This window comes from Panulirus ornatus, chromosome 23, assembly GCF_036320965.1.
Source record: "Panulirus ornatus isolate Po-2019 chromosome 23, ASM3632096v1, whole genome shotgun sequence".
Lineage (NCBI taxonomy): Eukaryota > Metazoa > Arthropoda > Malacostraca > Decapoda > Palinuridae > Panulirus > Panulirus ornatus.
In genome coordinates this window covers 8,328,937-8,356,809 of record NC_092246.1, presented here as the reverse complement: position 1 = coordinate 8,356,809, position 27,873 = coordinate 8,328,937, and the positions used below count along the sequence as shown (strand labels likewise).

Sequence of the window (27,873 nt, the reverse complement as noted above, 5' to 3'; positions counted from 1 at the left end):
GGATGTGAAAAGGGAGCTATGGTTTTGGTGCATTATACGTGACAGCTAGAGGCTGAGTGTGAACGAATGTGGCCTTTGTTGTCTTTTCCTAGTGATATCTTGCACACATGCGGGGGGAGGGGGTTGTCTTTTCGTGTGTAGCAGGGTGGCAACGGGAATGAATAAAGGGCAGACAGTATGAATTATGTACATGTGTAATATGTATATGTCTGTGTATGTATATTATGTATATGTTGAGATGTCTAGGTATGTATATGTGCATGTGTGTACATGTATGTGTATACATGTGTATGTGGGTGGGTTGGGCCATTCTTTCGTCTGTTTCCATGCGCTACTTTGCTTACGTGAGAGACAGCGACAAAGTATAATAAATGAATATATAGATGAAAGGTTGGGCCATACTTCATCTGTTACGTTGTGCTACCTCACTGACTGGGAAACAGCGATTAAGTATAATAAAGATGATAATGATAATAATGACAATAATGATAATGTGTAAGTAGGAGAGATGGCCAGAGAGTGTTATTGGATTACTTGTTAATTGATAGGCGCTCAAAAGGGAGACTTTTGGATGTTATAGTGCTGAGAGGTGCAATTGGAGGCATGTCTGATCATTATCTTGTGGAGGCGAAGGGGAAGATTTGTTGAGGTTTTCAGAAAAGAAGTGAGAATGTTGGGGTGAAGAGAGTGGTGAGAGTAAGTGAGCTTGGAAAGGAGACTTGTGTAAGGAAGTAACAGGAGAGATTGAGTGCAGAGTGGAAAAAGGTGAGAGCAAATGACATAAGGGGAGTTGGGGGGGGAATGGGATGTATTTAGGGAAGCACTGATGGCTTGCACAAAAGATGCCTGTGGCATGAGAAAGGTGGGAGATGGGCAGTGGTCGGATGAAGAAGTAAGATTCTTAGTGAAAGAGAAGAGAGGCATTTGGACGGATTTTGCAGGGAAATAGTTCAAATGACTGTGAGATATATAAAAGAAAGAGGCAAGAGGTCAAGAGAAAGGTGCAAAAGGTGAAGAAAAGGGTAAATAATTATGCATTGGGGTGAGAGAGTATCATTAAATTTTAGGGAGAATAAAATTATGTTTTGGAAGGAGGTAAATAAAGTGCTTAAGACAAGAGATTAAATGGGAACGTCGATACAAGGGGCAAATGGGGAGGTAATAACAAGTAGTGGTGAAGTGAGAGGGAGATGGGGTGAGTATTTTGAAGGTTTGTTGAATGTGTTTAATGATAGAGTGGCAGATATAGGGTTTTTTGGTCAAGGTGGTGTGCAAAGTGAGAGGGTCAGGGAGTATGATTTGGTAAACAAAGAAGAGGTAATGAAAGCTTTACGGAAGATGAAAGCTGGCAAGGCGGCGGGTATGGATGATATTTCTGTAGAATTTATTAAAAAAGGGGGTGACTGTGTTGTTGACTGGTTGGTGAGGATATTCAATATGTGTATGGTTCATGGTGAAGTGCCTGAGGATTGGCAGAATGCATGCATAGTGCCATTGTACAAAGGCAAAGGGGATAAAGGTGAGTGTTCAAATTACTGAGGTATAAGTTTGTTGAGTATTCCTGGGAAATTTTATGGGAGTGTATTGATTGAGAGGGGTGAAGGCATGTACAGAGCATCGAGTGTATTGATTGAGAGGGGTGAAGGCATGTACAGAGCATCAGATTGAGGAAGAGCAGTGTGGTTTCAGAAGTGGTAGAGGAGGTGTGGATCCTGAAGAGACTTCATACTTGCCCCTCTCTCCAAAACTCTTGTATTCAACTTCCTAAGCACCCCACCCATAAACAAATTAAACAAACATGGGGACATCACACACCCCTTCCGTGAACTGATATTCACCGGAAATCAATCACTCTCCTCTCTTCCTACTCGTACACATACTTTTCACTGCTTCTAGCACCTTACCTCCCACACCATATACTCTTAGAACCTTCCACAAAGCATCTCTATCAACCCTATCATATTCCTTTTCCAGATCCATAAATGCTACAAACAAATCCATCTGTTTTTCTAAGTATTTCTCATACATTTTTCAAAGCAAACACCTGATCGACACATCCTCTACTACTTTTGAAACCACACTGCTCTTCCCCAATCAGATGCTCTCTATGTGCCTTTTCCTTCTCAATCAATCCTCCCATATAATTTCCCAGGAATACTCAACAAACTTATGCCTCTGTAATTTGAACACTTGTCTTTATCCCCTTTGCCTTTGTACAAATGCACTATGCATGCATTCTGCCAATCCTCAGGCACTTCAGCATGATCCATACATACATTGAATATCCTTACCAACCAATCATCAACCCAGTAACCCCCTTTTTTTTTTAATAAATTCCACTGCAATACCACCCAAAGCTACTGCCTTGCCAGCTTTCATCTTCTGCAAAGCTTTCACTACCTCTTCTATGTTCACCAAAGCATTCTCCCTGATCCTCTCACTTTGCACACCACCCTGACCAGAACATGCTTTATCTGCCACTTTATCATCAAACGCATTCAACAAACCTTCAAAATACTCGATCCATCTCCTCACTTCTTCATTACTCGTTATTACCTTCCCATCCCCCCCCCCCTTTTTTTTTTAATATTTGCATTTCCCACATTATTGAGGTAGTGTTAAGAACAGAGGACTGATCCTTAGAGGGAATACCCTCATTTCTTTCCAAAGAATTATTAGTGTTTTGTTTTCTGGATCTGCTGGTCAGTTTCATTTAATGCTGAGTGTAGTATGTATTGGAGTTATTTATCTGTTATCAAGGACCAAACAATGTGTGTGTGTAGTTTTACCCGACATTCAGGTGTGATATCCAGTTTTCAGCTGATATATTCCATTCATTTGAAGCTGAATTATTTTCACTTGTGTGTATGTACTGAATGATTAAACAGTATTTGAAGAATATCACAGTTATCTGGGAATGATGCTCGTGATAAGTCCTCAGGAAGAAATTGGATTTTCATTGTGATATATTTCCAATGTATTTAGGTGGCAGAAACTTACTGACTTCATAAACTGTAGTCATATTAGGGAATTCATGTGTTTTGTCAGGGCAAACTACATTAAGAATCAATGCTTTTTGAGTCATTGCATTCGTGATCTTAAGGAAATAAACATTGAATATGTCATTTTCATCCCAAGTATACTTTATTACACTTTTCTTGTTGAAGTCGTGCCATAGAAATAATTTTTTCTCCTTAGGTAATGAGACTTGTGATGTGGGAGAAATCACCATGACCAATGACTGCAACTTCATAGTCATGCGCTATTTCCGAGCAAGTGGTACCTATACATATCTCCTTATCATCAGTAATGACATATCTGCAGTTGTCCAACCCATTGCTGTTATTATATACAATGGTGAGTTATTTGTACATTTTCAGCAAAAGATTGTAATCTGTATTAACTTCAGATATTATAGTGATGGATCAGTGTTTTTAAGAAATATGAAATTATTGATATACCAATTTTTTTTTCTGTGGTACCAGATACTCAGTTACATAAAATTCCAGGGTAGGAAATTATGAATATGGATCTCATCCACTCAGAAATTTGTTGCACATTGCAAGAGAGTTTTTGATTTGAAAGCTGTTTGCATTATCTTTGTGGCACTACAGTATTAAGAAGCTAGTAGTCTTTTATAGAAATTTGGGTATGGATGAAAATTTTTGCTGAAGCATATATTGTCTTTTACTTATATCTCTGTTCTATATTTTTTTATGTATATTCATTTTATTAACCTCAAAAGTGTAGATGTGGTAGAAAAATGGCCCAACCCACCCCCATACACATGTATATACATACGTCCACACACGCAAATATACATACCTACACAGCTTTCCATGGTTTACCCCAGACGCTTCACATGCCCTGATTCAATCCACTGACAGCACGTCAACCCCGGTATACCACATCGCTCCAATTCACTCTATTCCTTGTGTGAGTGTGTGTGTGTGAGTGTTGGGAAGTGGGGGTTGAGTTAGCAGGAGAGGGCCATGGCTGGTAGCATGGATATTCTTTACCTGCATGGGTTAATGATGATTATGAGTATTTTCTCGATGTGATTTTCTTGCTTAGTATCCAAAACTTATTACACACTGTAGATGCCCACCATGGTGTAGTAGCTGTCGTTCCTGACTGAAGCATTCATGGGTCACCCAGGTTTGAGCTCTCTTCAGTTGAGTCTTGGATGCAGCAGGTGTTCCAGCTGTTTTCCTTCCCTAGGGGCTGGTCAATGAATTGGGTACCTGAGATAGACTAGGATGAGAGGCATGCAAGGAATAGAGTGAATTGGAATGATGTGGTATACCAGAGTCAATGTGTTGTCAGTGGACTGAACCATCTGTTAAGGGTAAGACACTAAAGGCCAAGAAGTGGCACTGGAATTTACCAGTTATGAGGAATTTTGCAATGGCCACTCCCTTAATGGAGTTCCTGAATAAAATAGGCATCAGAGATATAGATTAGTGAATAGATGGGCAGAACATACAATCTATCCTTGTTATACATAACACTTGACAACACTTAAATCTCACAACTTATTCTTTGTGACTAGATTTTCCTGTTGTGAATGCTATGCGCTAGTCCTGCCTTTTGGCAAAATGATAGGAGCAGTAGATAGTAATAGATAGGAACATTAGACAGGAGCATCAAGTAGTATTAGCTAGGAGCATTAGGTAGAAATAGTAGGTTGGAGCATTTGGCTGAAACAGTTGGTAGGAGCCTCTGAAAACACTGTACTGGAGTTGCTTTCTGCCAGTGAGTTGTAATGGGTGAGGCACCAAAGACCAAGAAGCAGCGCTGTAGTTCGTCATTTATGGAGATTTTTGTCATGGCCACCCCTTTAGGGAGATGTCAAAGGGAACAGACTCAGAGATATAGATAGATAGGTAGATAGGAATGGATAACTTACTGAAATGTTAAGGGGTTGAATGAGAACGGGAACCATAAGTCATCTAGTGAGGGTTGTCACTGTCTCTTGAGATCTCACAAGAGGGAAGTTGCATTTTAAGGGTTAAGAGCATCCTCCTTTTATTATTGACAAGGAGTAGGGGGATTTGTTGCATAATTTTCTTTTCATGGTGGCTATGATGTGTGGAGTGTTGTTTATTCAGACTGCAAAGAATAATGTAGGGCATTTGAAATGGCTGAAATATTGTTTATGAAAACTTTTCAGTGATTGTTTTCTTCTAGTAGATAAGGTTAAGTTCATAGTAGTATTAATTCACTTGATTACTTTGATTGTATGACCATGAGGCAAGGGAGAAAAAATTCTGCCTCTGTATTCCCCACATGTAGAAGGTGACTAAAGGGGGCAGAAGCAGGGGTTTTGAAAACCCTCACCTTCTTTTATTTCAATTTCTAAAAGAGGAAACAGAAGGATTCAAGTGGGGAGTGCTCATCCTCCTGGAAGGCTCAGATTGGGGTGTCTGAATATTTGTGGAAGTACCCAACATGAGACGAGCAGAGAGATAGGTAGCATGTTTGAGGAAAGAAACCTGTATGTTCTGGTTCTGAATGAAACGAAGCTAAGGGTAAAGGGAATGAATGGTTTGGAAATGTCTTGTCAGTAAAGTCAGGAGTTGGTGAGAAGACAAGAGCTAAGGACGGAGTAGCATTACTCCTGAAGCAGAAGTTATGGGAGTGTGATAGAGTGTAAGAAAGTGAAGTCGAAATTGATATGGATAAAATTGAAATTGGATGGTGAGGGGTTGGTGGATAATGGTGCTTATGCACCAAACAACAAGAAAAAGATAGTGAAAGATAAGTGTTTTGGGAGCTGCTGAGTGAATGTCAGCAGTTTTGGTGCACAAGACTGGGTATTAGTGATGGGTAATTTAGATGCGAAGGTAAGTAATATGGCAGTTGAGGGTATAATTGGTATGCATGGGGAATTGTGTTATGAATGGAAATGGTGAAGAGCTTATATATTTGTGAGCTGAAAAAAGATTGGTAATTGGGAATGCCTGGTTTTAAAAGAGAGATGGTCAGCAGGCATTATTAGATTATGTATTAATTGATAGGCACGTAAAAGAGAGACTTTAGATGTAAATGTGCTGAGAGGGGCAGTGGTGGGATGTCTGATCACTACCTTGTGGAGGTGAGGGTGAAGATTTGTTAAGGTTTATGAAAAAGAGGAGATAGTGTCAGGGAGAAGAGAGTGGTGAGAGTAAGTGAGCTTGAAAAGGGTAAAGAAGTAAAGTTGCCAGAGAGAAAGGAGAGGCATTTGGGCATTACTTACATTCTTGCAAGGAAGGAGTGCATACGATTGGGAGATGTATAGGAGAAGGTAGCAGGAGATCAAGAGGAAGGTGCAGGGGTTGAAAAAGAGAGCAAATCAGAGCTGGGTTAAGAGAGTATCAGTAAACTTTAGGAAGAATAAAAAGGTGTTTTGGAAGGATGTGAATAATATGCATGTAAAAGAGAGACTTTTGGATGTTAATGCACTTAGAGGGGCAGATGGAGGGATGTCTGATCACTATCTTCTGGAGGCAAAGGAGATTTGTAGAGGTTTTCAGAAAAGAAGAGAATGTTGGGCAGAAGAGAGTGGTGAGAGTAAGTGAGCTTGGAAAGGAGACTTGTGTGGGGAAATACCAGGAGAGATTGAGTGCAGAATGACAAAAGGTGAGATCAAATGACATAATGGGAGTGGGGGAGGAATGGGATGTATTTAGGGAAGCAGTGATGACTTGCACAAAAGATGTATGTGGTATGAGAAAGGTGGAAGGTGGGCAGATTAGAAAGGGAAGTGAATGGTGTGATGAAGAAGTAAGATTCTTAGTGAAAGAGAAGAGAGAGGAGTTTGGAAGATTTTTGCAAGGGAGTAGTGCAAATGACTGGGAAATGTATAAAAGAAGGAGACAGGAGGTCATGAGAAAAGTGTAGGAGGTGAAAAAGAAGGCAAATAGAGTTGGGATGAGAGAGTTATTATTAAATTTTAGGGAGAATAAAAAGATTGGTTCTCAGTGAATATTGGTTTGCGGCAGGGGTGCATGATGTCTCCATGGTTGTTTAATTAGTTTATGGATGGGATTGTTAGGGAGGTGAGTACAAGAGTTTTGGAAAGAGGAGCAAGTATGCAGTCTGTTGTGGATGAGAGAGCTTGGGAAGTGAGTCAGTTGGTGTTCGCTGATGATACAGCGCTGGTGGGTGATTCAGGTGAGAAACTGCAGAAGTTGGTGACTGAGTTTGGTAAAGTGTGTGAAAGAAGAAAGTTAAGTGTAAATGTGAATAAGAGCAAGGTTATTAGGTTCAGTAGGGGTGAGGGACAAGTTAATTGGGAGGTAAGTTTGAATGGAAAAAACAGGAGGAAGTCAAGTGTTTTAGATATCTGGGATTGGACTTAGCAATGGATGGAACCATGGAGACAGAAGTGAGTCACAGGGTGAGGGAGGGAGCAAAGGTTCTGGGAGCATTGATGAATGTGTGGAAGGCGAGAACGTTATCTCGAAGAGCAAAAATGGGTTTGTTTGAGGGAATAGTGGTTCCAACAATGTTATATGGTTACGAGGAGGGTAGATGTGTTGGAAATGAAATGTTTGAGGACAATATGTTGTGTGAGTTGGTTTGATCAAGTAATGAAAGGGTAAGAGAGATGTATGGGAATAAAAAGAGTGTGGTTGAGAGAGCAGAAGAGGGTGTATTGAAATGGTGTGGACACATGGAGAGAATGAGTGAGGAAAGATTGACAAAGAGGATACATGTGTCAGAGGTGGAGGGAACGAGAAGTGGGAGACCAAATTGGAGGTGGAAGGATGGAGTGAAAATGATGTTGAACAACCGGGGCCTGAACATGCAGGAGGGTGAAAGGTGTGCAAGGAATAGAGTGAATTGGAACGATGTGGTATACCGGGGTTGACGTGCTGTCAATGGATTGAACCAGGGCATGTGAAGCATCTGGGGTAAACCATGGAAAGTTTTGTGGGGCCTGGATGTGGAAAGGGAGATGTGGTTTTGGTTCATTATACATGACAGCTAGAGACTGAGTGTGAGCGAATGTGGCCTTTGTTGTCTTTTCCTAGCGCTACCTCACCCACGTGTTGGGGAGAGTGGGATATCATTTCACATGTGGCAGGGTGGCGACAGGAATGAATAAAGGCAGCAAGTATGAATTATGTACATGTGTATATATGTATATGTGTGTATGTATATTTGTGTATACGTTGAAATGTATAGGTATGTATATGTGCATGTGTGGACATGTATGTATATACATGTGTGTATGTGGGTAGGTTGGGCCATTCTTTCATCTGTTTCCTTGTGCTACCTCGCTAACGCGGGAGACAGCGACAGAGTATAATAAGAAAATGAAAAATAAAAATGTATGTGTATATGTGCGTGTGTGGGCATTTATGGATATACATGTGTATGTGGGCAGGTTGGGCCATTCCTCTTCTGTTTCCTTGTGCTACCTTGCTAATGCGGGAGATGGCGGTTCAGTATAATGATAAAAGAAAAAACGAGAACAAATGGGGACGTCAGTGAAGGGAGCAAGAGTGGAAGTGATAACAGGTAGTGATGGATGAGGAGAAGGATTGAGTATTTTGAAGGATTGTTCAATGTGTTTGATGATAGAGTGGCAGATGTAAGGTGTTTAAGGCAGGATGGTATGCGATATGAGAGTCAGAAAGAGTGGTTTGGTGAAAAGAGAAGAGATGGTGAAAGTCTTGTGGAAGATGAAATCCAGCAAGGCAGTGGAAGTAGATGGTATTGCAGTTGAATTTATGAAGAAGGGGGCGACTAACACGTTGATTGGTTAAGGAAATTTACTGTATGTGTGGATCATGGTGAAGTGCCTGAGGATTGGCAGAATGCATGTATAATACCATTGTATAAAGACAAAGGGGATAAATGTGAGTGTTCAAACTACAGAGGCATAAGTTTATTGAGTATTCCTGGAAAATTTTATGGAATGGTATTGATTTGAGAGGGTGAAGGCATGTACAGAGCACCAGATTGGGGAGGAGCAGTGTGGTTTCAGAAGTGGTAGAGAATGTGTGGATCAGGTGTTTGCTTTGAAGAATATGTGTGAGACATACTTAGAAAAGCAAATGGATTTGTATGTGGCATTTCTGGATCTTGAGAAGGCATTTGATAGGGCAGATAGAGATACTTTGTGGAAGGTCTTACAAATATATGGTATGAGAGGTAAGCTGCTGGAAACAGAATTTTTTTGTTGAGAGTGTAAGGCGTGTATATGAGTAGGAAGAGAGGAGAGTGTTTGATTCTCAGTGAAGGTTAGTCTGTGGCAAGGGTGGGTAATATCACCAAGGTTGTTTAATTTGTTTATGGATAGGATGGTGAGAGGTAAATACTAGAATTTTGGAGAGAATCTATTGGGGATGAGAGGGCCTGGGAGTGTCAAGTTGTTTCCCGCTGATACAGCTTTGGTGGCTGATTCAAGTGAGAAACTGCAGAAGTTGGTGACTGAGTTTGGAAGAGTGCGAAAGGAAAAAGTAGATGTGAATGAAAGCAAGGTTATTAGGTTCAGCAGGGTTGAGGGACAAGTTAGCAGGGATGTAAGTTTGAATGGAGAAAATTGGGGGAAGTGAAGTGTTTTAGATATCTGTGTGTGGACTTAGCAGCGAATGTAACCATGGAAGTGGAAGTGAGTCATAGGGTAGGGGAGTGGGCCAAGGTTCTGGGAGTGATGGAGAGTGTTTGGAAATAGAGAACATTATTTCAGCAAAAATGAGGATTTTTGGAGGAATATTAGTGCCAACAATATTGAATGGTTGCAAGGCATAGGCTATAGATAATGTTGTGCAGAAGAGGTTGGATTTGTTGGAAATGAAATGTTTGAGGACAGTATGTGGTGTGACATGGTTTGATCGAGTAAGTAAGAAAGGGTAAGAGAGATGTGTGGTAATAAAAAGAGTGTGGTTAAGAGCGCAGAAGAGGGTGTGTTGAATTGGTGTAGACATATGGAGAGAATGAGTGAGGAAAGGTTGACAAAGAGGATATATGTGTTAGAGGTGGAGGGAACAAGGAGAAGCGGGGTACCAAATTGGAGGTGGAAGGGTGGATTGAAAAATATTTTGAATGATCGGGGCCTGAACATGCAGGAGGGTGAGAGGCATGCAAGGAATAGAGCGAACTGGAACAATGTGGTATGCCGGGGTTGATATGCTGCCAATGTACTGAACCAGGGCATGTGAAATGTCTCGGGTAAACCATGGAAAGGTCTGTGTGGCCTAGATGTGGATAGGGAGTTGTACAATAGTGGATGGGTCTTTGTATCGTGGTGCTACCTTGGTAATGCAGGAAATGGTGATCAGGAGTGATAAGATGTATAATAAACTTTATATTATTATAGGAATTAAAACTTTATCATTTTAACATGGTAGACATATTTATAAGGCACTTGCTAGCTGAAGGGCCTTATGTGCTTGATCCTAAATCTTTCCCCACTCAGGACTTATTCTGTGTCACATGGATTGAACAAGTGGAGTATTGTCCCAGTATCATAATAACCAATTATGATTGATGCATATCATTATTTACAGTGGACCGCAAGCCTCAGCTGTCGTACATCATCATCCCAGTGTCATGCAGCTTAGTGGTCATCATCATAATAGTGTTCGGCATTGCTTATTTTATTCAGAGCAGACACAGGTAACCTTCAAAATCATAAGGTATTTTGTTTAATGTAATTTTGAAGTGGACATTTTTTTTATCCGTTGGGATAGGAATGAAAGAAAACAACTCGCATATCCCCAATATACTGTATCGTATGACCAAGAGGGGCAGGAGTGGAGACTGGAGACCCTCCCATCCTGTTCTATAACTTTATGAAAGGTTAAATGGAATAACATAGAGATTCAGGATTTCCTTTCAGTCAGGATTTCCTCTGAAAGGATCCCCTTCTGATGCTACCTTTTAAAAATCATAAAACAAGCATGTATTTAATAGATCAATATTTTTGAGTCAAATACAGTAGTTCTGAAAATAGAACCTTAATTTGACAGAAAATAAATGTGAATTGAAAGCTGTGAGAAAGAATGTGATTTTGATAAGTACCCAGGAAAAAGTTAGTGAATGGTTGTGAACTAGATATTTTTTAATGAATGAAACAGGTACTTTAAGGAGAGCAAAGATGAAGATGGGATATTTTGATTTACGACATTTTTCACTGGACATGTAAGAATTAGGGTAAATTCTCAACTTATTACATAAGCCTCATGCTTGAGGCAGCTGAAAAAAAAGTTTTTTACCATTTTGTTTTTAATGTATGAAATTAATATTTTACTCTGATGATAAAATGTCCTAGGTAATGGGGGAGAAAGAATACTTCCCATGTATTCCCGCATGTTGTAAAAGGTGACTAAAGGAGGTGGGAGCGGGGGGCTGGAAACGCTCCCCTCCTCGTATGTATATTTCAAAAAAAGGAAGCAGAAGAAGGAGTCAAGCAGGGAGTGCTCATCCTCTTCGAAGGCTCGGATTGGAATGTCTGAATGTGTGTGGATGTAACCAAGATGAGAAGAAAGGAGAGATAGGTAGTATGTTTAAGGAAAGAAACCTGGATGTTCTGGCTCAGAGTGAAACAAAGCTCAAGGGTAAAGGGGAAGAGTGGTTTAGGAAAGTCTTGGGAGTAAAGTCAGGGGTTGGTCAGAGGACAAAAGCTAAGGAAGGAGTAGCACTACTCCTGAAGCAGGAGTTGTGGAAGTATTTGATAGAGTGTAAGAAAGTAAATTCTAGATTGATGTGGGTAAAACTGAGAGTGGACGGAGAGAGATGGGTGATTATTGGTTCCTATGCACTTGGTCAGGAGAAGAAAGATCATGCAAGGCAAGTGTTTTGGGAGCAGCTGAGTGAGTGTGTTAGCAGCTTTGATGCACAAGAACAGGCTTTAGTGATGGGTGATTTAATGCAAAGGTGAGTAATGAGGCAGTTGAGGGTATAATTGGTGTACATTGGGTATTCAGTGTTGTAATGGAAATTCTGAAGAGCTTGTGGATTTGTTTCCTGAAAAAAGACTGATGTTTGGGAGTATATTATACTTAATCGCTGTTTTCCACATCATTGAGGTAGCTCAAGGAAACAGACAAAAAATGGCCCAATCTCTCATATACACATTTATATATATATTTATTTTATTTAACATTGTTGGAGCCACTATTCCTTCAGGCATACCCATTTTTGCTTTCCGAGATAATGTTTTCGCCTTCCACTCATTCTTCAATGCTCCCAGAACCTTCGCCTCTTCCCCCACCCTTTGACTCACTTCCGCTTCCATGGCTCCATCCACTGCTAAATCCACTCCCAGGTATCTAAAACACTTCACACCCTCCAGTTTTTCTCCATTCAAACTTAGCTCCCAATTGATTTGTCCCTCAACCCTACTGTGCCTAATAACCTTGCTCTTATTCACATTTATTTTCAGCTTTTTTCTTTCACACACTTTACCAAACTCAGTCACCAGCTAATGCACTTTCTCACATGAATCAGCCATCAGCGATGTATCATCAGTGAACAACAATTGACTCACTTCCCAAGCCCTCCCATCCACAACAGACTGCATACTCGCCCCTCTCTCCAAAACTCGCATTCACCTCCCTAACATCCCCATCCATAAACAAATTAAACAACCATGGAGATGTCACATACCCCTTCCGCAAACCGACATTCACTGGGAACCAGTCACTTTCCTCTCTTCCTACTCGTACACATGCCTTACATCCTTGATAAAAACTTTTCACTGCTTCTAGCAACTTGCCTCCCACACCATATACTCTTAATACCTTCCAATGAGCATCTTTATCAACTCTATCATACTCCTTCTCCAGATCCATAGATACGAGGTAGCACAAGAAAACTGACAAAAGAATGGCCCAACCCACCCACATACATGTATATACAGAAATGCCCACACATGCACATATACAATTTTATACATTTCAATGTAAACATACATATGCATACACAGACATATACATATATACACATGTACATATTCATATATGCTGCCTTCATCCATTCCCACCACCATCCCGCCACACATGAAATGACACCCCCCTCCCCCCACATGTGCATGAGGTAGTGCTAGAAAATGACAACAAAGACCACATTCGTTCACACTCAGTCTCTAGCTGTCATGTGTAATGCACCAAAACCACAGCCCCCTTTCCACATCCAGGCCCCACAAAACTTTCCATTGTTTACCCCAGAAGCTTCACATGCTCTGGTATTGACAGCATGTTGACCCCGGTATACCACATCGTTCCAATTCACTCTATTCCTTGCACGGTTTTCACCCTCCTGTATGTTCAGGCCACAATCACTCAAAATCTTTTTCACTCCATCCTTCCACCTCCAATTTGGTCTCCTACTTCTCGTTCCCTCCACCTCTGACACATATATCCTCTTTGTCAATCTTTCCTCATTCATTCTCTCCATGTGACCAAACCATTTCAATGCACCCTCTTCTGCTATCTCAGCCACATTCTTTTCACTACCACACATCTCTCTTACCCATTCCTTACTTAATCAAACCACGTCACACGGCCTGTGTATTGTCCTCAAACATCTCATTTCCAACACATCCACCCTCCTCCGCACAGCCCTATCTATAGCCCATGACTCGCAACCATATAACATTGTTGGAACCATTATTCCTTCAAACATACCCATTTTTGCTCTCTAAGATAATGTTCTCACCTTCCACACACACCTTCCACACATTCTTCAATGCTCCCAGAACCTTTGCCCCCTCCCCCACCCTGTGACACTTCAGTTTCCATGGTTCCATCTGCTGCTAAGTCCACTCCCAGATATCTAAAACACTTTACTTCTTCCAATTTCTCTCCATTCAGACTTACATCCCAATTTACTTGTCCCTTAACCCTACTAAACCTAATATCCTTGCTCTTATTTACATTTACTCTCAACTTTTTCCTTTCACACACTTTACCAAACTCAGTCACCTACCTATCTCACAGTATCACACCCAACTCAGTCACCAGTGCTGTAACATCATTGAACAATAAATGACTCGCTTCTCAAGCCCTCTCATCCACAACAGACTGCATACTTGCCCCTCTCTCCAAAACTCTTTCATTCACCTCCCTAACCATCCCGTCCATAGATGAATTAAACAACTATGGGGAATGGATAGGGCAGGCAAGTATGAATGTGTGTACATGTGTATATATGTATATGTGAATGTATGTATGTATATGTTGATATGTATATTTATGTATATGGGCGTTTATGTATATATATATATATATATGTTCATATGAGTGGATGGGCCATTCTTTGTCTGTTTTCTGGCGCTGCCTTGATGATGCGGAAAACAGCGATTAAGTATAATGATGATAACAGTGATAGTAATGATAATAATGTTGATCATGTTGATTATTTAAGGTGTTTTTGTTTTTATGCATTTTTAGATTATATCTTATCAAGATAAAATTCAAATCATATTCCACCTACAGGCAAAGTAAGTTTTATTTCATATCTAACCCACCAGTGGCTGGCTTGTGTGCAAGAGGATGCATGCTAGTTTTGTGTACAGTACCATTTTCTCCCTATTTTGTACTGCCTACAGAGGTGTAGTTATTTCAGTATGTCTGCAATGAACATTAAAGAAACTCAGTGGAGTAAATGATGTAAGACTATCTCCAATGATTTGAAATCTGAGATGCATTGAGGGTTTGATGATGGTGAGAAACTCATGGCTATAACTTTTGTTATTTGTTTTTTTTATTTTTTTTATTTTGCTTTGTCACTGTCTCCCGCGTAAGCGAGGTAGCGCAAAGAAACAGACAAAAGAATGGCCCAACCCACCCACATACACATGTATATACATACACGTCCACACACGCAAATATACATACCTATACATCTCACTGTATACATACATATACACACACAGACATATACATATATACACATGTACATAATTCATACTGTCTACCTTTATTCATTCCCATCACCACCCCACCACACATGAAATAACAACACCCTCCCCCCTCATGTGTGCGAGGTAGCACTAGGAAAAGACAACAAAGGCCACATTCGTTCACACTCAGTCTCTAGCTGTCATGTAATAATGCACCGAAACCACAGCTCCCTTTCCACATCCAGACCCCACACAACTTTCCATGGTTTACCCCAGATGCTTCACATGCCCTGGTTCAATCCATTGACAGCACATCGACCCCAGTATACCACATCGTTCCAGTTCACTCTATTCCTTGCACGCCTTTCACCCTCCTGCATGTTCAGGCCCCGGTCACTCAAAATCTTTTTCACTCCATCTTTCCATCTCCACTTTGGTCTTCCACTTCTCCTCGTTCCCTCCACCTCTGACACACATATCCTCTTAGTCAATCTTTCCTCACTCATTCTCTCCATGTGACCAAACCATTTCAAAACACCCTCTTCTGCTCTCTCAACCACACTCTTTTTATTACCACACGTCTCTCTTACCCTATTATTACTTACTTGATCAAACCACCTCACACCACATATTGTCCTCAAACATCTCATTTCCAGCACATCCACCCTCCTCCGCACAACCCTATCCATAACCCATGCCTCACAACCATATAACATTATTGGAATCACTATTCCTTCAAACTTACCCATTTTTACTTTCCGAGATAATGTTCTCGACTTCCACACATTCTTCAATGCTCCCAGAATTTTTGCGTCCTCCCCCACCCTATGATTCACCTCTGCTTCCATGGTTCCATCCGCTGCCAAATCCACTCCCAGATATCTAAGACACTTCACTTTCTCCAGTTTTTCTCCATTCAAACTTACCTCCCAATTGACTTGTCCCTCAACCCCACTATACCTAATAACCTTGCTCTTATTCACATTTACTCTCAGCTTTCTTCTTTCACACACTTTACCAAACTCAGTCACCAGCTTCTGCAGTTTCTCAACATGAATCAGCTACCAGCGCTGTATCATCAGCGAACAACAACTGACTCACCTCCCAAGCTCTCTCATCCACAACTGACTGCATACTTGCCCCTCTTTCCAAAACTCTTACATTCACCTCCCTAACATCCCCATCCATAAACAAATTAAACAACCATGGAGACATCAGACACCCCTGCCGCAAACCTTCATTTACTGAGAACCAATAACTTTCCTCTCTTCCTACATGTACACATGCCTTACATCCTCAATAAAAACTTTTCACTGCTTCTAACAACTTGCCTCCCACACCATATACTCTTAATACCTTCCACAGAGCATCTCTGTCAACTCTGTCATATGCCTTCTCCAGATCCATAAATGCTACATACAAATCCATTTGCTTTTCTAAGTATTTCTCACATACATTCTTCAAAGCAAACACCTGATCCACACATCCTCCACCAGTTCTGAAACCACACTGCTCTTCCCCAATCTGATGCTCTGTACATGCCTTCACCCTCTCAGTCAATACCCTCCCATATAATTTCCCAGGAACACTCAACAGACTTATACCTCTGTAATATGAGCACTCACTTTTATCCCCTTTGCCTTTGTACAATGGCACTATGCAAGCATTTTGCCAATCCTCAGGCATGTCACCATGAGTCTTTTTTTTTTTTTTTTTTTTTTTTTTTTTTTTTTTTTCCGCTGTCTCCCGCGTTTGCGAGGTAGCGCAAGGAAACAGACGAAAGAAATGGCCCAACCCACCCCCATACACATGTATATACATACGTCCACACACGCAAATATACATACCTACACAGCTTTCCATGGTTTACCCCAGACGCTTCACATGCCTTGATTCAATCCACTGACAGCACATCAACCCCGGTATACCACATCGCTCCAATTCACTCTATTCCTTGCCCTCCTTTCACCCTCCTGCATGTTCAGGCCCCGATCACACAAAATCTTTTTCACTCCATCTTTCCACCTCCAATTTGGTCTCCCTCTTCTCCTCGTTCCCTCCACCTCCGACACATATATCCTCTTGGTCAATCTTTCCTCACTCATTCTCTCCATGTGCCCAAACCATTTCAAAACACCCTCTTCTGCTCTCTCAACCACGCTCTTTTTATTTCCACACATCTCTCTTACCCTTACGTTACTTACTCGATCAAACCACCTCACACCACACATTGTCCTCAAACATCTCATTTCCAGCACATCCATCCTCCTGCGCACAACTCTATCCATAGCCCACGCCTCGCAACCATACAACATTGTTGGAACCACTATTCCTTCAAACATACCCATTTTTGCTTTCCGAGATAATGTTCTCGACTTCCACACATTCTTCAAGGCTCCCAGAATTTTCGCCCCCTCCCCCACCCTATGATCCACTTCCACTTCCATGGTTCCATCCGCTGCCAGATCCACTCCCAGATATCTAAGACACTTCACTTCCTCTAGTTTTTCTCCATTCAAACTCACCTCCCAATTGACTTGACCCTCAACCCTACTGTACCTAATAACCTTGCTCTTATTCACATTTACTCTTCATTTACTCTAATGAGTCATACTTACATTAAATAACATTACCAACCAGTCAACAATACAGTCACCTCCTTTTTTAATAAATTCCACTGCAATACCATACTAACCTGCTGCCTTGCTGGCTTTCACCTTCTGCAAAGCTTTTACTACCTCTTCTCTATTTACCAAATCATTTTCCCTAACCCTCTCACTTTGCACACCACCTCGACCAAAACACCCTATATCTGCCACTCTATCATCAAACACATTCAACAAACCTTCAAAATACTCACTCCATCTCCTTCTCACATCACCACTACTTATTATCACCTCCCTATTAGCCCCCTTCACTGATGTTCCCATTTGCTCCCTTGTCTTATGCACTTTATTTACCTCCTTCCAAAACATCTTTTTATTCTCCCTAAAATTTAATAATAATCTCTCACCTCAACTCTCTTTTGCCCTCTTTTTCACCTCTTGCACCTGTCTCTTGACCTCTTGCCTCTTTCTTTTATACATCTCCCACTCATTTGGATTATTTCCCTGCAAAAATTGTCCAAATGCCTCTCTCTCCTCTTTCACTATTAATCTTACTTCCTCATCCCACCACTCACTACCGTTTCTAATCTGCCCACCCCCCATGCTTCTCATTCCACAAGCATCTTTTGCGTAAGCCATCACTGCTTCCCTAAATACATCCCATTCCTCCCCCACTGAGATAAAGAAAGGAATATGAAAAGGAAAAAGAAGAGATGAGGGAAAGTATTCATGAATAAAGAAGTTTTTATAAAAATGGCACACCTTTGTGTTGCCAGTGGCCACAATAATCATGTGATGTTGCAGCTTGCCAAGTATCCCGTAGTCTATCTAGTGGTGGGGGAACACAAGCAGCCAGCTCTTGGGAGCAAAAACCAAAGTAATACCTATAGAAGAGGGAAAGTGAACCATCTTTGCAGCATAGGGCAAGCAGATCAGGTTTTGAAATTTGCTTTGGAGGGTTTATAAGTTAGACTGCTTTCACGTCAACTCTGTCAAGGAAGGAAGGAAGGAGAGTTACAACCACCCCAGATGTGAGGGCAGCATTCCATGCAAAAATGAATCAGGCCTCTGTATAAATAGAGCATCTGTTCAGAATAAATGTCTACATCTTAACAGGACTCCCAGTTTCTTAGGGGCAGACTTGGCTATTTCCATAATATAGGGTTTCCAAGAAAGAGAGGATGTTACAGTAATACCAAGTATTTTCATTGAGTCAAGAGGTGGAATTACAGAACTGTCAAAGGAGAAAGGGAAGTTGTGAGGAGTTTTAATATAGAAATGGAGGCATTAAACTGAATCAGATTTTGTCTACCTAACTGAGATATCCTGTCCACGTCTGAATTTATTGGGGAAGTCGTGTCAAGACAAGATGCAGATTGAGTGAGAGAAGGAGCAGAATCAAAGGACATGGAGGAAAGCAGTGCTGAATTGTCAGCATATGAGTGTATTTGGTTATGTGTGGAAGAGAGGAAATTGTTGATAAAAAGGAGTTAAAATGTATGGGACAGGACAAAGCCTTAAGGGATACTGCTGTTGATGGAGAAATGGGGAAGGCTGATCCATCATCAACCTTGGAGATGTATCGACTAGAGAGGAAGGTAGATGAGGGAGCAAAGTGAGATAGTGAAGCCAAGAGAGGGGAGCTCAGAGGTGAGACCCCATTGCCACACCCTATCAAAAGCTTTGTATATGTTAAGAGCAACTACGTAGGAATCCCCAAAATCTCTCAGGGCTGATAACCTGACTTTAGTGATATAAGAAAGAATATCACCAGTGGATTGTGCTTTACAGAAGCCATAATGGTGATCAGAGAGAAGACTGAGATTTAAGCTGTCTAAGGATATGGCAGTTAAAGAGGAATTCACTGTCTTTGGAAATGATAGATATCAAAGCAACAGGACAATAGTCCAATGAGTGTGTGTGGTCACCCTTCTCAGGGATGGGATGTACCAATGCATGCTTCCAAGAAGAAGGGAAATATCTGGTTTTTGAGCAGAATTGAAGCAGATGAGGAGGACAAGTGCAAGTTCAGAGTCACACTCTTTCAGTACAAGAGGATGGATGCCATCAGGACCATAAGCCTTGCTTGTGTCCAAAGAGGGAAGCACTTCAATGACAGTCTGAAAAGGGATTATGGAATGTGAAGGGATGTTAGTCATCCAGGTTGGAGTTAGAGGAGAAACAGAAACCAAAAAGAGTTGCTTTGTCTATGGGTCAGGCACCTATAGCACTCTCAGAATGGACAAGTGAAGAAAAGGTGGAGCAACACTTGTTAGCGGTGCCCTTAGCCAAAGACCACAAAATGCCCTGTCATTGGATTATGAGGACAGGTTATCACACTTCCTTTGTATAGACAAACACTTTGCCTCATGGACAATGTACTTGCAGTGATTAGGGGCACTGGTAATGGCTGGATGAGAATCGAAGGAAGGATAGATTTTCTAAGACTGATTCCTTTCCTGAATTGTCTCAGAACAGGGGAAGTTGAACCATGGATTGGCAGGAGTCATTCTTGGAGGAAGAGGGGGTAAATGCTTCCATTCCTGCAACAGTAACCTCTGATATGCCTTTGGTGGCATCATGAGCATCAACATGGAAGAGACAGTAATTTACCCATGGAAAGTCAGAAAATAATTATCACAAGTGATTTCAAGCAGAAGAGGGTGTTTTGAAATGGTTTGGTCACATGGAGAGAATGAGTGAGGAAAGATTGACAAAGAGGATATATGTGTCAGAGGTGGAGGGAACGAGAAGTGGGAGACCAAATTGGAGGTGGAAGGATGGAGTGAAAAAGATTTTGAGCGATCGGGGCATGAACATGCAGGAGGGTGAAAGGCTTGCAAGGAATGGAGTGAATTGGAACGATGTGGTATACCGGGGTCGACGTGCTGTCAATGGATTGAACCAGGGCATGTGAAGCATCTGGGGTAAACCATGGAAAGTTTTGTGGGACCAGGATGTGGAAAGGGAGCTGTGGTTTTGGTGCATTATACATGACAGCTAGAGACTGAATGTGGCCTTTGTTGCCTTTTCCAGCGCTACCTTGCATGCATGCGGGGAGAGGGGTTTGTCATTTCATGTGTGGTCAGGTGGCGACGGGAATGAATAAAGGCAGCAAGTATGAATTATGTACATGTGTATATGTCTTTGTATGTATATATATGTATACATTGAAATGTATAGGCATGTATATGTGTGTGTGTGTGTGGACATTTATGTATATACATGTGTATGTGGGTGGGTTGGGCCATTCTTTCGTCTGTTTCCTTGTGCTGCCTCGCTAACGCGGGAGACAGCGACAAAGTATAATAGAATAGAAATAGATAGATTTCAAACAGCCTTTTTAAGGTGCTGATAGTTGCTCTTAGATGGAGCAGCTGGATGGGGAGATGCCATTAGAATAGATACATTTATGAGAATTTGATCAGGTGAACTACATTTATGAGAATGTGATCAGATGAACTGATTGGGAGCAAGAGTGTTTAGTTACAGCAGCATGAATTAGAGGTAAAAAACATCCAGAATGTTAGGAGAGTGGTCACAGCAGTCAGGAATATGGGTAGGGTGGAAGATAATTTGTTCTAGATCATTGAGTATGGAGAATGTAAGGGCTTCAAGCCCCCATCATCTGTATAGGAGGAAGTCAGCCATACCCTGTGGTGGACATTGATATCTCCCAGGTAGAGGATGTCGACTTGTGGGTGAGAGGATGCCACAGTCTAATGGCAGGAGATAGCCGAGGAAAGATAAGAAGTTTGTAGAATTAGGAGAGCAATAAGCAAAACAGGAAAAGTGTGGTAGTTTGGAGACAGACCTTGAGCTATGTAACATAAAGTTTGGGGACTCAAGGTTCATGAGGCATGCAACATATGTTGATGCTGGAATAAGCAGAAACACCACCTTTGAACCGGAAACATGAGTGGAGATTATTGTTGGATATTAAAAAAGGGCTAGTAAGAACATCATTAGACAATTGGGTCTCAGAGAGAAGTAAGATGTTGGGAAAGGGATTAGACAGATGGTGTTCAACAGAAGAGAGGTTACTAGAACGAATAGTATAGTGAAGAGAAAAAGAGAAAGGTCTATCAGAGTGGAAAAGGTCATTGGAGAGGCCATTACTAATACTGTCTGAGCCCTCCCTCTCTTCAGCAGTAGAGGTAGGCAGAAACCTGGAGATCTTAACACCCTTTGTTGCCAGGGATTAAGGGCCATAGATTTTTTTGGACTTTGACTTGATTATAATAAGATTCTAATGCACAGACAGGAGATGGCAAGAGAACTTAGGTGAAGAAAAAAGTGAGGTATATGTTGCTTGTAAGAAGAAATTGGCATGACTAGCTTGATTGTCCTGATTTGATGAGATTGAAAGTAAGACCAACTGTCCTAACATAGAGGGTGTAATACAGTTCACGACACCACTTTAACGTTCCTCAATCAGTATGGTAGTACTACCTTGGGTGGTTGCTGTTAACAGCCTACTTACTAATATTCCCTACTTGAGAGTTAGCTGTAGAATTGTTATAATCAGAAGTGTAACTCTCTGTATGAAGGGCTTCATTTGCTCAAATTATGACACTTTTTGTGACAGGATTTCCAGGAATGTAACCGTGTTGCATGTCAGGGCAATTAGTAGTTCCAGTGGAGTTGTGTGAATGCAAAGGAAAGGTAGATGTGTTTGAAAGGAAGTGCCAGACAGCGTTATGGACTTCCTTGGTGTAGCAGCTGAGAGTTGTTGACCATGATGCATTCATAAGCTGCCTGAGATTGATTGCATTGGTTTGAAATCTGATTACTGTGTTCAGTCCTCAGTTAAACCAGCTGTTCACCCTCCCCTAGGGGCTGGTCTATGAATTGGTTACTTCATTAGGGTATTTGGTAGCCGGTGTCATGTCAGCTGACATAAGAGAGAATTATGGCATGAACAATGTTGACTGTGTAAGAAAAGACTGTTAGATGTAGATAAGATAGCAGGTGCAAGTGCAATTTGTTAAAGAAGACTGGCTAGGGTTCGCAGCAGTAGTTTGGACGTACAGAGAAGATGAGAGAAGATTGGCTGACAAAAAAGGTTCTCCATGTCAGAAGTGAAAGGAGCGTGGATTAGTACCTACATTCATGCATGCCCATATGAGATGATATTGCCTGAGGCAGGGGAGTGCATAGTGCTCACTTTACGGCTTGCTTGATTCAGAATGCTGTTTTCTTCTACAGCCTAATGTTATCTGTAATTGTCAAGTTTATGTTGACCCATTATTTTTATCAGTCATCTATCCAGTTTTCACTTGAAGGTTTCATTGCTTACCAAGAACAAGCTCTTTATCTTATGGGATAGAACTGTGAGCAGTCATTCCATCTTTTTTGTTGAGCTTTTATATTTTTGTTTGATGTCTTTCCAGGATCTTCCCATTTTGCAATACTTATACATTTATTCTGTTTCTTCCCAATTTTAGACTTTTAATTCTAATCTATTTAGGATTGATGGAATGCCTGTTTAGCACTATTTATGACGGCAAAAGTGATAGAAATGAGTGATGCTCAGAATACAGAGGTATAAGTTTATTGAGTTTACCTGGTAAGTTGTGTGGGAGAGTGGTGATTGGGAAGGTGGTGGCATGCAAAAAGCATTAGATAGGAAAGAAACAGTGTGTTTTCTGGAATTTTAGAGGATGTTTGGATCAGGTGTTTACTTTGAAGAAGCTTTATAAGAAGAAGAGAAAGGGAAGGATTTGTGTATGGCATTTATGGATCTGGAGAAAGCACATGAAAGTGTTGAAAGTGATGCTCTGTGAAATGCGTTTCAAATTTATGGTGTGGAAGGAAAGGTACCTAAAGGAGTGAGGAGTTTTTATGAAAAGAGTAAGATTTGTGTGCATTTAGGAAGGGAGGTGAGTGGTTCTGCTGGAAGGTGGGTTTGTAGCAAGGGTATTTGATGACATTATGGCCATTTAATCTGTGTATGGACAGGGTATTGAGGGAGATTAAAAATGAGGGTCTAGGAGAGACAGGCAGGTTTGCAGTCAGTTAGGTTAGGGAGGCCTGGGATAAGAGTTAGTTTCTGTTTGTAGAAGACATGGCTGATGACATTAAAGGGAGAAGCTAGAAACTAGTGTCTAAGTTAAGAATATATGAAAGATGCAAACTGAAAGATAGTTTATATAAAAGTATGTTTATAAAGTTATAAAATTTAGTAGGGGAGAGAGACAGTAGGAGTGTAAGTTTGAATGGAGAAAAATTTGCAGGAAGTAGATTATATTGTATTCCTGGGAGTGGTCATGGCAGTGGGAGGAACCCTAGAAGCTGAATTACGCCATAGGATGGATGCATTGATGTGTGTGTAGAAATAGTCATATTCTGTAAGAGCAAAGATGGATATGTTTGATTGTTTAGTAGTCCCAGTGCTTTTGTATGGATGAAAGATGTGGGCATTAGATCAGAAAGTATATATGAGGATGGATGCATTGGAGGTGAAATGCTTGAGGGCAGTATGTTGTGTGGGTAAGAATGCCATCATGTGTGAATGAGGTGTTAAAAATGTTTAGAGAAGTACTATTAAAGGTTGTAGAATCAGTAATTGGATACAAGGTAGTGAGATACAGGAACAAAAAGTGCAGTGCATGATGGACAGAAGAGATTAGAAATGCTGTGGAAGAGAAGAAAAAGGCTTATGGTAGATTGCTCTATAGGAATATATCGGTGCAAGTTCAGCAGAGGAGGAGGGATGAATACAAAATATGTAAGCAGAATGTTAAGAAGCTGATACAGGAAAGCAAAGAAAGAGTAGAAGATCTTGGAAGAAAGTTATGTGAAAAGTTTCAGGATGATAGGAAACTACACTGGAAGAAGGTGAAAAAGGAGAAAGGTGGATGTAAGAGTGGAAGTGTTGATGTGAGAAGTAATGAAGGGGAAATAATTAATCAAAAGGAGGAAGTGAAAGGAAGATGGAAGGAGTATTTGCTCCTCCATAGGAGGCTTTTACACCATCCAACAGTTGTCCCCATATACCATGTATTTTTTTTTAACACATCCCATAAAGCATTCCTCTCAACTCTGTCATGCACTATCTCCAGATCCATAGAAGCTGCGTACAACTTCTTACCTTTCACTAAATTCTTTTCCCCAGTCATCTTTACTACAAAAATCTGATCCATACATCCCCTACCTTTCCTAAAACCCCCATGCTCTTCACTTATTCTGCATTCAGTCACTTCCATCACTCTGACTATTACAGGTACATCACCAATTTTCCTGCAACTGATGGCTTGGCACCTCCTTTAGTTTGGACAAAATTACGTGAGGGAATTTAAATTAATGCAGCCACCAAACTAGTTTACTGTGCGGCCACAGATGGCGTTCTGTGTAGGGTGCGCTTATTTACATTCTTTGCACTGCACTCGTTGGTGGTGATACCACAATGCTGTGAATCTCTTAGCTTATTTTGCTTAAATTTAACCCTAGCTGTGGCTTCTAAGAAATGTGAGAGAGTCAGTCATGGTGTCAAACGTAAACACCAGTCCATATCGATCCAAGATAAAGTAGAACTGTTGAAAAAAAATGGACCATGGTGTTTCAGTGCATAAGGTGTGTGACGTATACAGTATTGGTTCATCAACTGTTTATGATAAAAAGAAGCAAAGGGAGAAAATATTGAAAGTCTATGCAGACAGTGATTCCAAGAAGCAAAGGACGTTAGGAAAACTATGAAAGATGTAAGAGTACTGAGCATGATCAGGTGATGATGGAATGGTTTCGACAGCGTCAGAGTGATGGAGTGGACTTGTCAGATAGCATGGTAATGGACCAGGCTAAGGTGTTCCATAAGGAACTTAAATTACAACATGAGCATGACTGTAGTGAAGGATAGCTTCAAAGATTCAAGAAAGTCATTGAATTTCCATGAATAAAGTGTGTGGAGAACAGCAGTCTGCAAACCACGAAGGAGCTGCCGAGTATGTAGACGAATTAGCACTTATGGCAAGTACTGAAGTTGCGCCCCTGTCCAAACATATGACATCAGTGTTTTTTATTTTTATTACCTCCGCCAAGGAGATTATGTTTTTACTGGCGTTTGTTTCTTTGTTTCTGAGCAACTTTCAACAAAAGTTATGAACAAATTTTTATGAAATTTTCGGGGAAAGTTTGAAATGACACAAGGACCAATTAATTTGGTTTTGGGAGTGATCCAAATAATTTTCTGGATCCAGGACACCATCACGGAAGTGTCAATTTTTGTGAATAACTGTTGAACTAATAATGATATCAATGTGATTCCAAATGCCAAAGATATGTTTTCGTGGTCAAGAAATCTAAGTCTTTAAGACTCGAATCATTGTTTGGATCCAGGACGTCATTACGCCATTGGCGCTCCTCTTCAAGTGGCTCCCAGGGCACCTGCCCTACCTGCCGTACCCTAGATACGCCACTGGATTCAAACAATCTATGGAGAAACTTACCATCTTAGGGTGCTCAAACATTTAATATTTGTTTTATTTCGATTTCTAGCAGTCCATGGCATACTTTAGACACACGGGAGATGTATAATTAGTGCGTTAGAGGTGTGTTGATAAATTATTATCATTTGACCATGGTTGGTCCAGCAAAATGGTTGATCCAACAAGGCTTTGGAACCAAGATTGCCAGAAAATTGGTGGTATACCTGTAATATTCTTGCATACACTTTCCTGGTATACTTAACAGATGTATTCCCCTATAATTGCTACATATAGCTACATATATCCTTTGCACCTTTCCCTTTGAATAAAGGAATGATGATAGCTTTCACCCAATCCTCTGGCACAACCTTCTGTTTCCAAGCTAAATTATGTGTAAGAAGCAACCACGCTATCACACTTTATCACAGTATCTCCCCATACTTCAGCATTTCATCCATAATCCCATCCACTCCATGTGCTTTTCCAACCCTCAGCTTCATTATTGACCTTCTTACATCCCTCTTTGCTATAAGCCCCAAAGGACAATAATGAGGCTGAAGACAGGAAAAGCACCTGAAGTAGATGGGATTATGGCTGAAATGCTGAAGTATGGAGGAGAATTTGTGATAGAGTAGATGCATCTTATCTGTAATTTAGCTTAGAAACAGAAGGTTTTGCCTGAGGATTTGGTAAAAGCTTTTATCTTTCCATTATTAAAAGGGAAAGGTGCAAAGGATGTATGTAGCAATTATCGGGGAATAAGTCTGTTAAGTATACCAGGAACTGTGTATGTAAGAATATTAATTGGCAGAGTGATGGAAGTGCCTTGAATGCAAAATAAGTGAAGAGCAAGGGGGTTTTTAGGAAAGGTAGGGGATGTGTGGATCAGATTTTTGTTGTAAAGATGACTGTAGAAAACTATTTAGTGAAAGATAAGAAGTTGTACACAACTTTGATGGATCTGCAGAAAGCACATGATAGAGTCAAGTGGAATGCTTAATGGGATGTGTTAAGAATATATGGTATAGAGGGACAACTGTTGGATGGTGTAAAGGCCTTCTATAGAGGAGTAAATACATGTATTAAGAGTGGATGGAGAGCAGAGCAAAAGTTTTGGGATACATGTAGGTGTGATTCAGGGCTGTGTGATGTCACTGGCTTTTTGATATGCATATATGGATGGAGTGATAAGAGAGACGAATGCAAAACTAGGGAAGGTGAGTGCAAAGATGGAGTGTGGGAGTGAGATATGGTGGCTAGTGGCAGTCCTATTTGTGGATGATACTGTGTCGTTTGCTGAGAGTGAAGAGGAGTTGCAGAAGGTTGTAAGTTTGTTTTATGATGTGTTTAAGTGTAGGGGATTGAAGATAAATACAAGTAAAAGTAAAGTATTGGTGTCTGAAAGTAACCAAAGTGAAAATATAGATTTTGTAAAACCATATAGAGTGAAAGAAGAAAGTGTACTAAATTGTGCTGTCTATGTTGGGGGAGACTGGAAGAATCAAGAGAATTTAAGCATCTGGGAGCTGTCTTGGGTAAATGTGGTTACATGGAAGAAGAGATAAGGGAGAGAGCAGTACACGGTAGAAGAGTCATTGGTTCCCTTGATGAAATAATGAAGGGTAGAAGTGTAAGTATGGAAGTGAAGAGAGAATTAAGGGACAGTGCAGCCCTTGGAGAATTAAGGGACAGTGCAGCCCTTCCAACCCTGATCTATGCAGCCAAAACATAGACATGGAATGAAGCGCAGAGGCCATGGCCATGGAAGAAGAGATAAGGGAGAGAGCAGTACAGGGTAGAAGAGTCATTGGTTCCCTTGATGAAATAATGAAGGGTAGAAGTGTAAGTATGGAAGTGAAGAGAGAATTAAGGGACAGTGCAGTCCTTCCAACCCTGATCTATGCAGCCAAAACATAGACATGGAATGAAGCGCAGAGGCCAAGAATCCAGGCTGTGGAAGTGAGTTATTTGAGAAGAGCATGTGGTGTGACTAAATGGAATG

The 27,873-nt window shown here is 40.9% G+C and overlaps 1 protein-coding gene across 3 annotated transcripts in view; it reads left to right on the top strand.

Moving 5' to 3' along the window:
• LOC139756783 (uncharacterized) overlaps positions 1 to 27,873 on the top strand; it is a 160,153-nt gene that overhangs the window by 49,869 nt on the left and 82,411 nt on the right. For all 3 annotated transcript variants that reach the window (XM_071676565.1, XM_071676566.1, XM_071676568.1), the window contains exons 7-8: positions 3,199 to 3,357; positions 10,503 to 10,611. In XM_071676565.1, the coding sequence (XP_071532666.1) occupies positions 3,199 to 3,357; positions 10,503 to 10,611 (268 nt within the window). The remainder of the gene's footprint in view (positions 1 to 3,198; positions 3,358 to 10,502; positions 10,612 to 27,873) is intronic.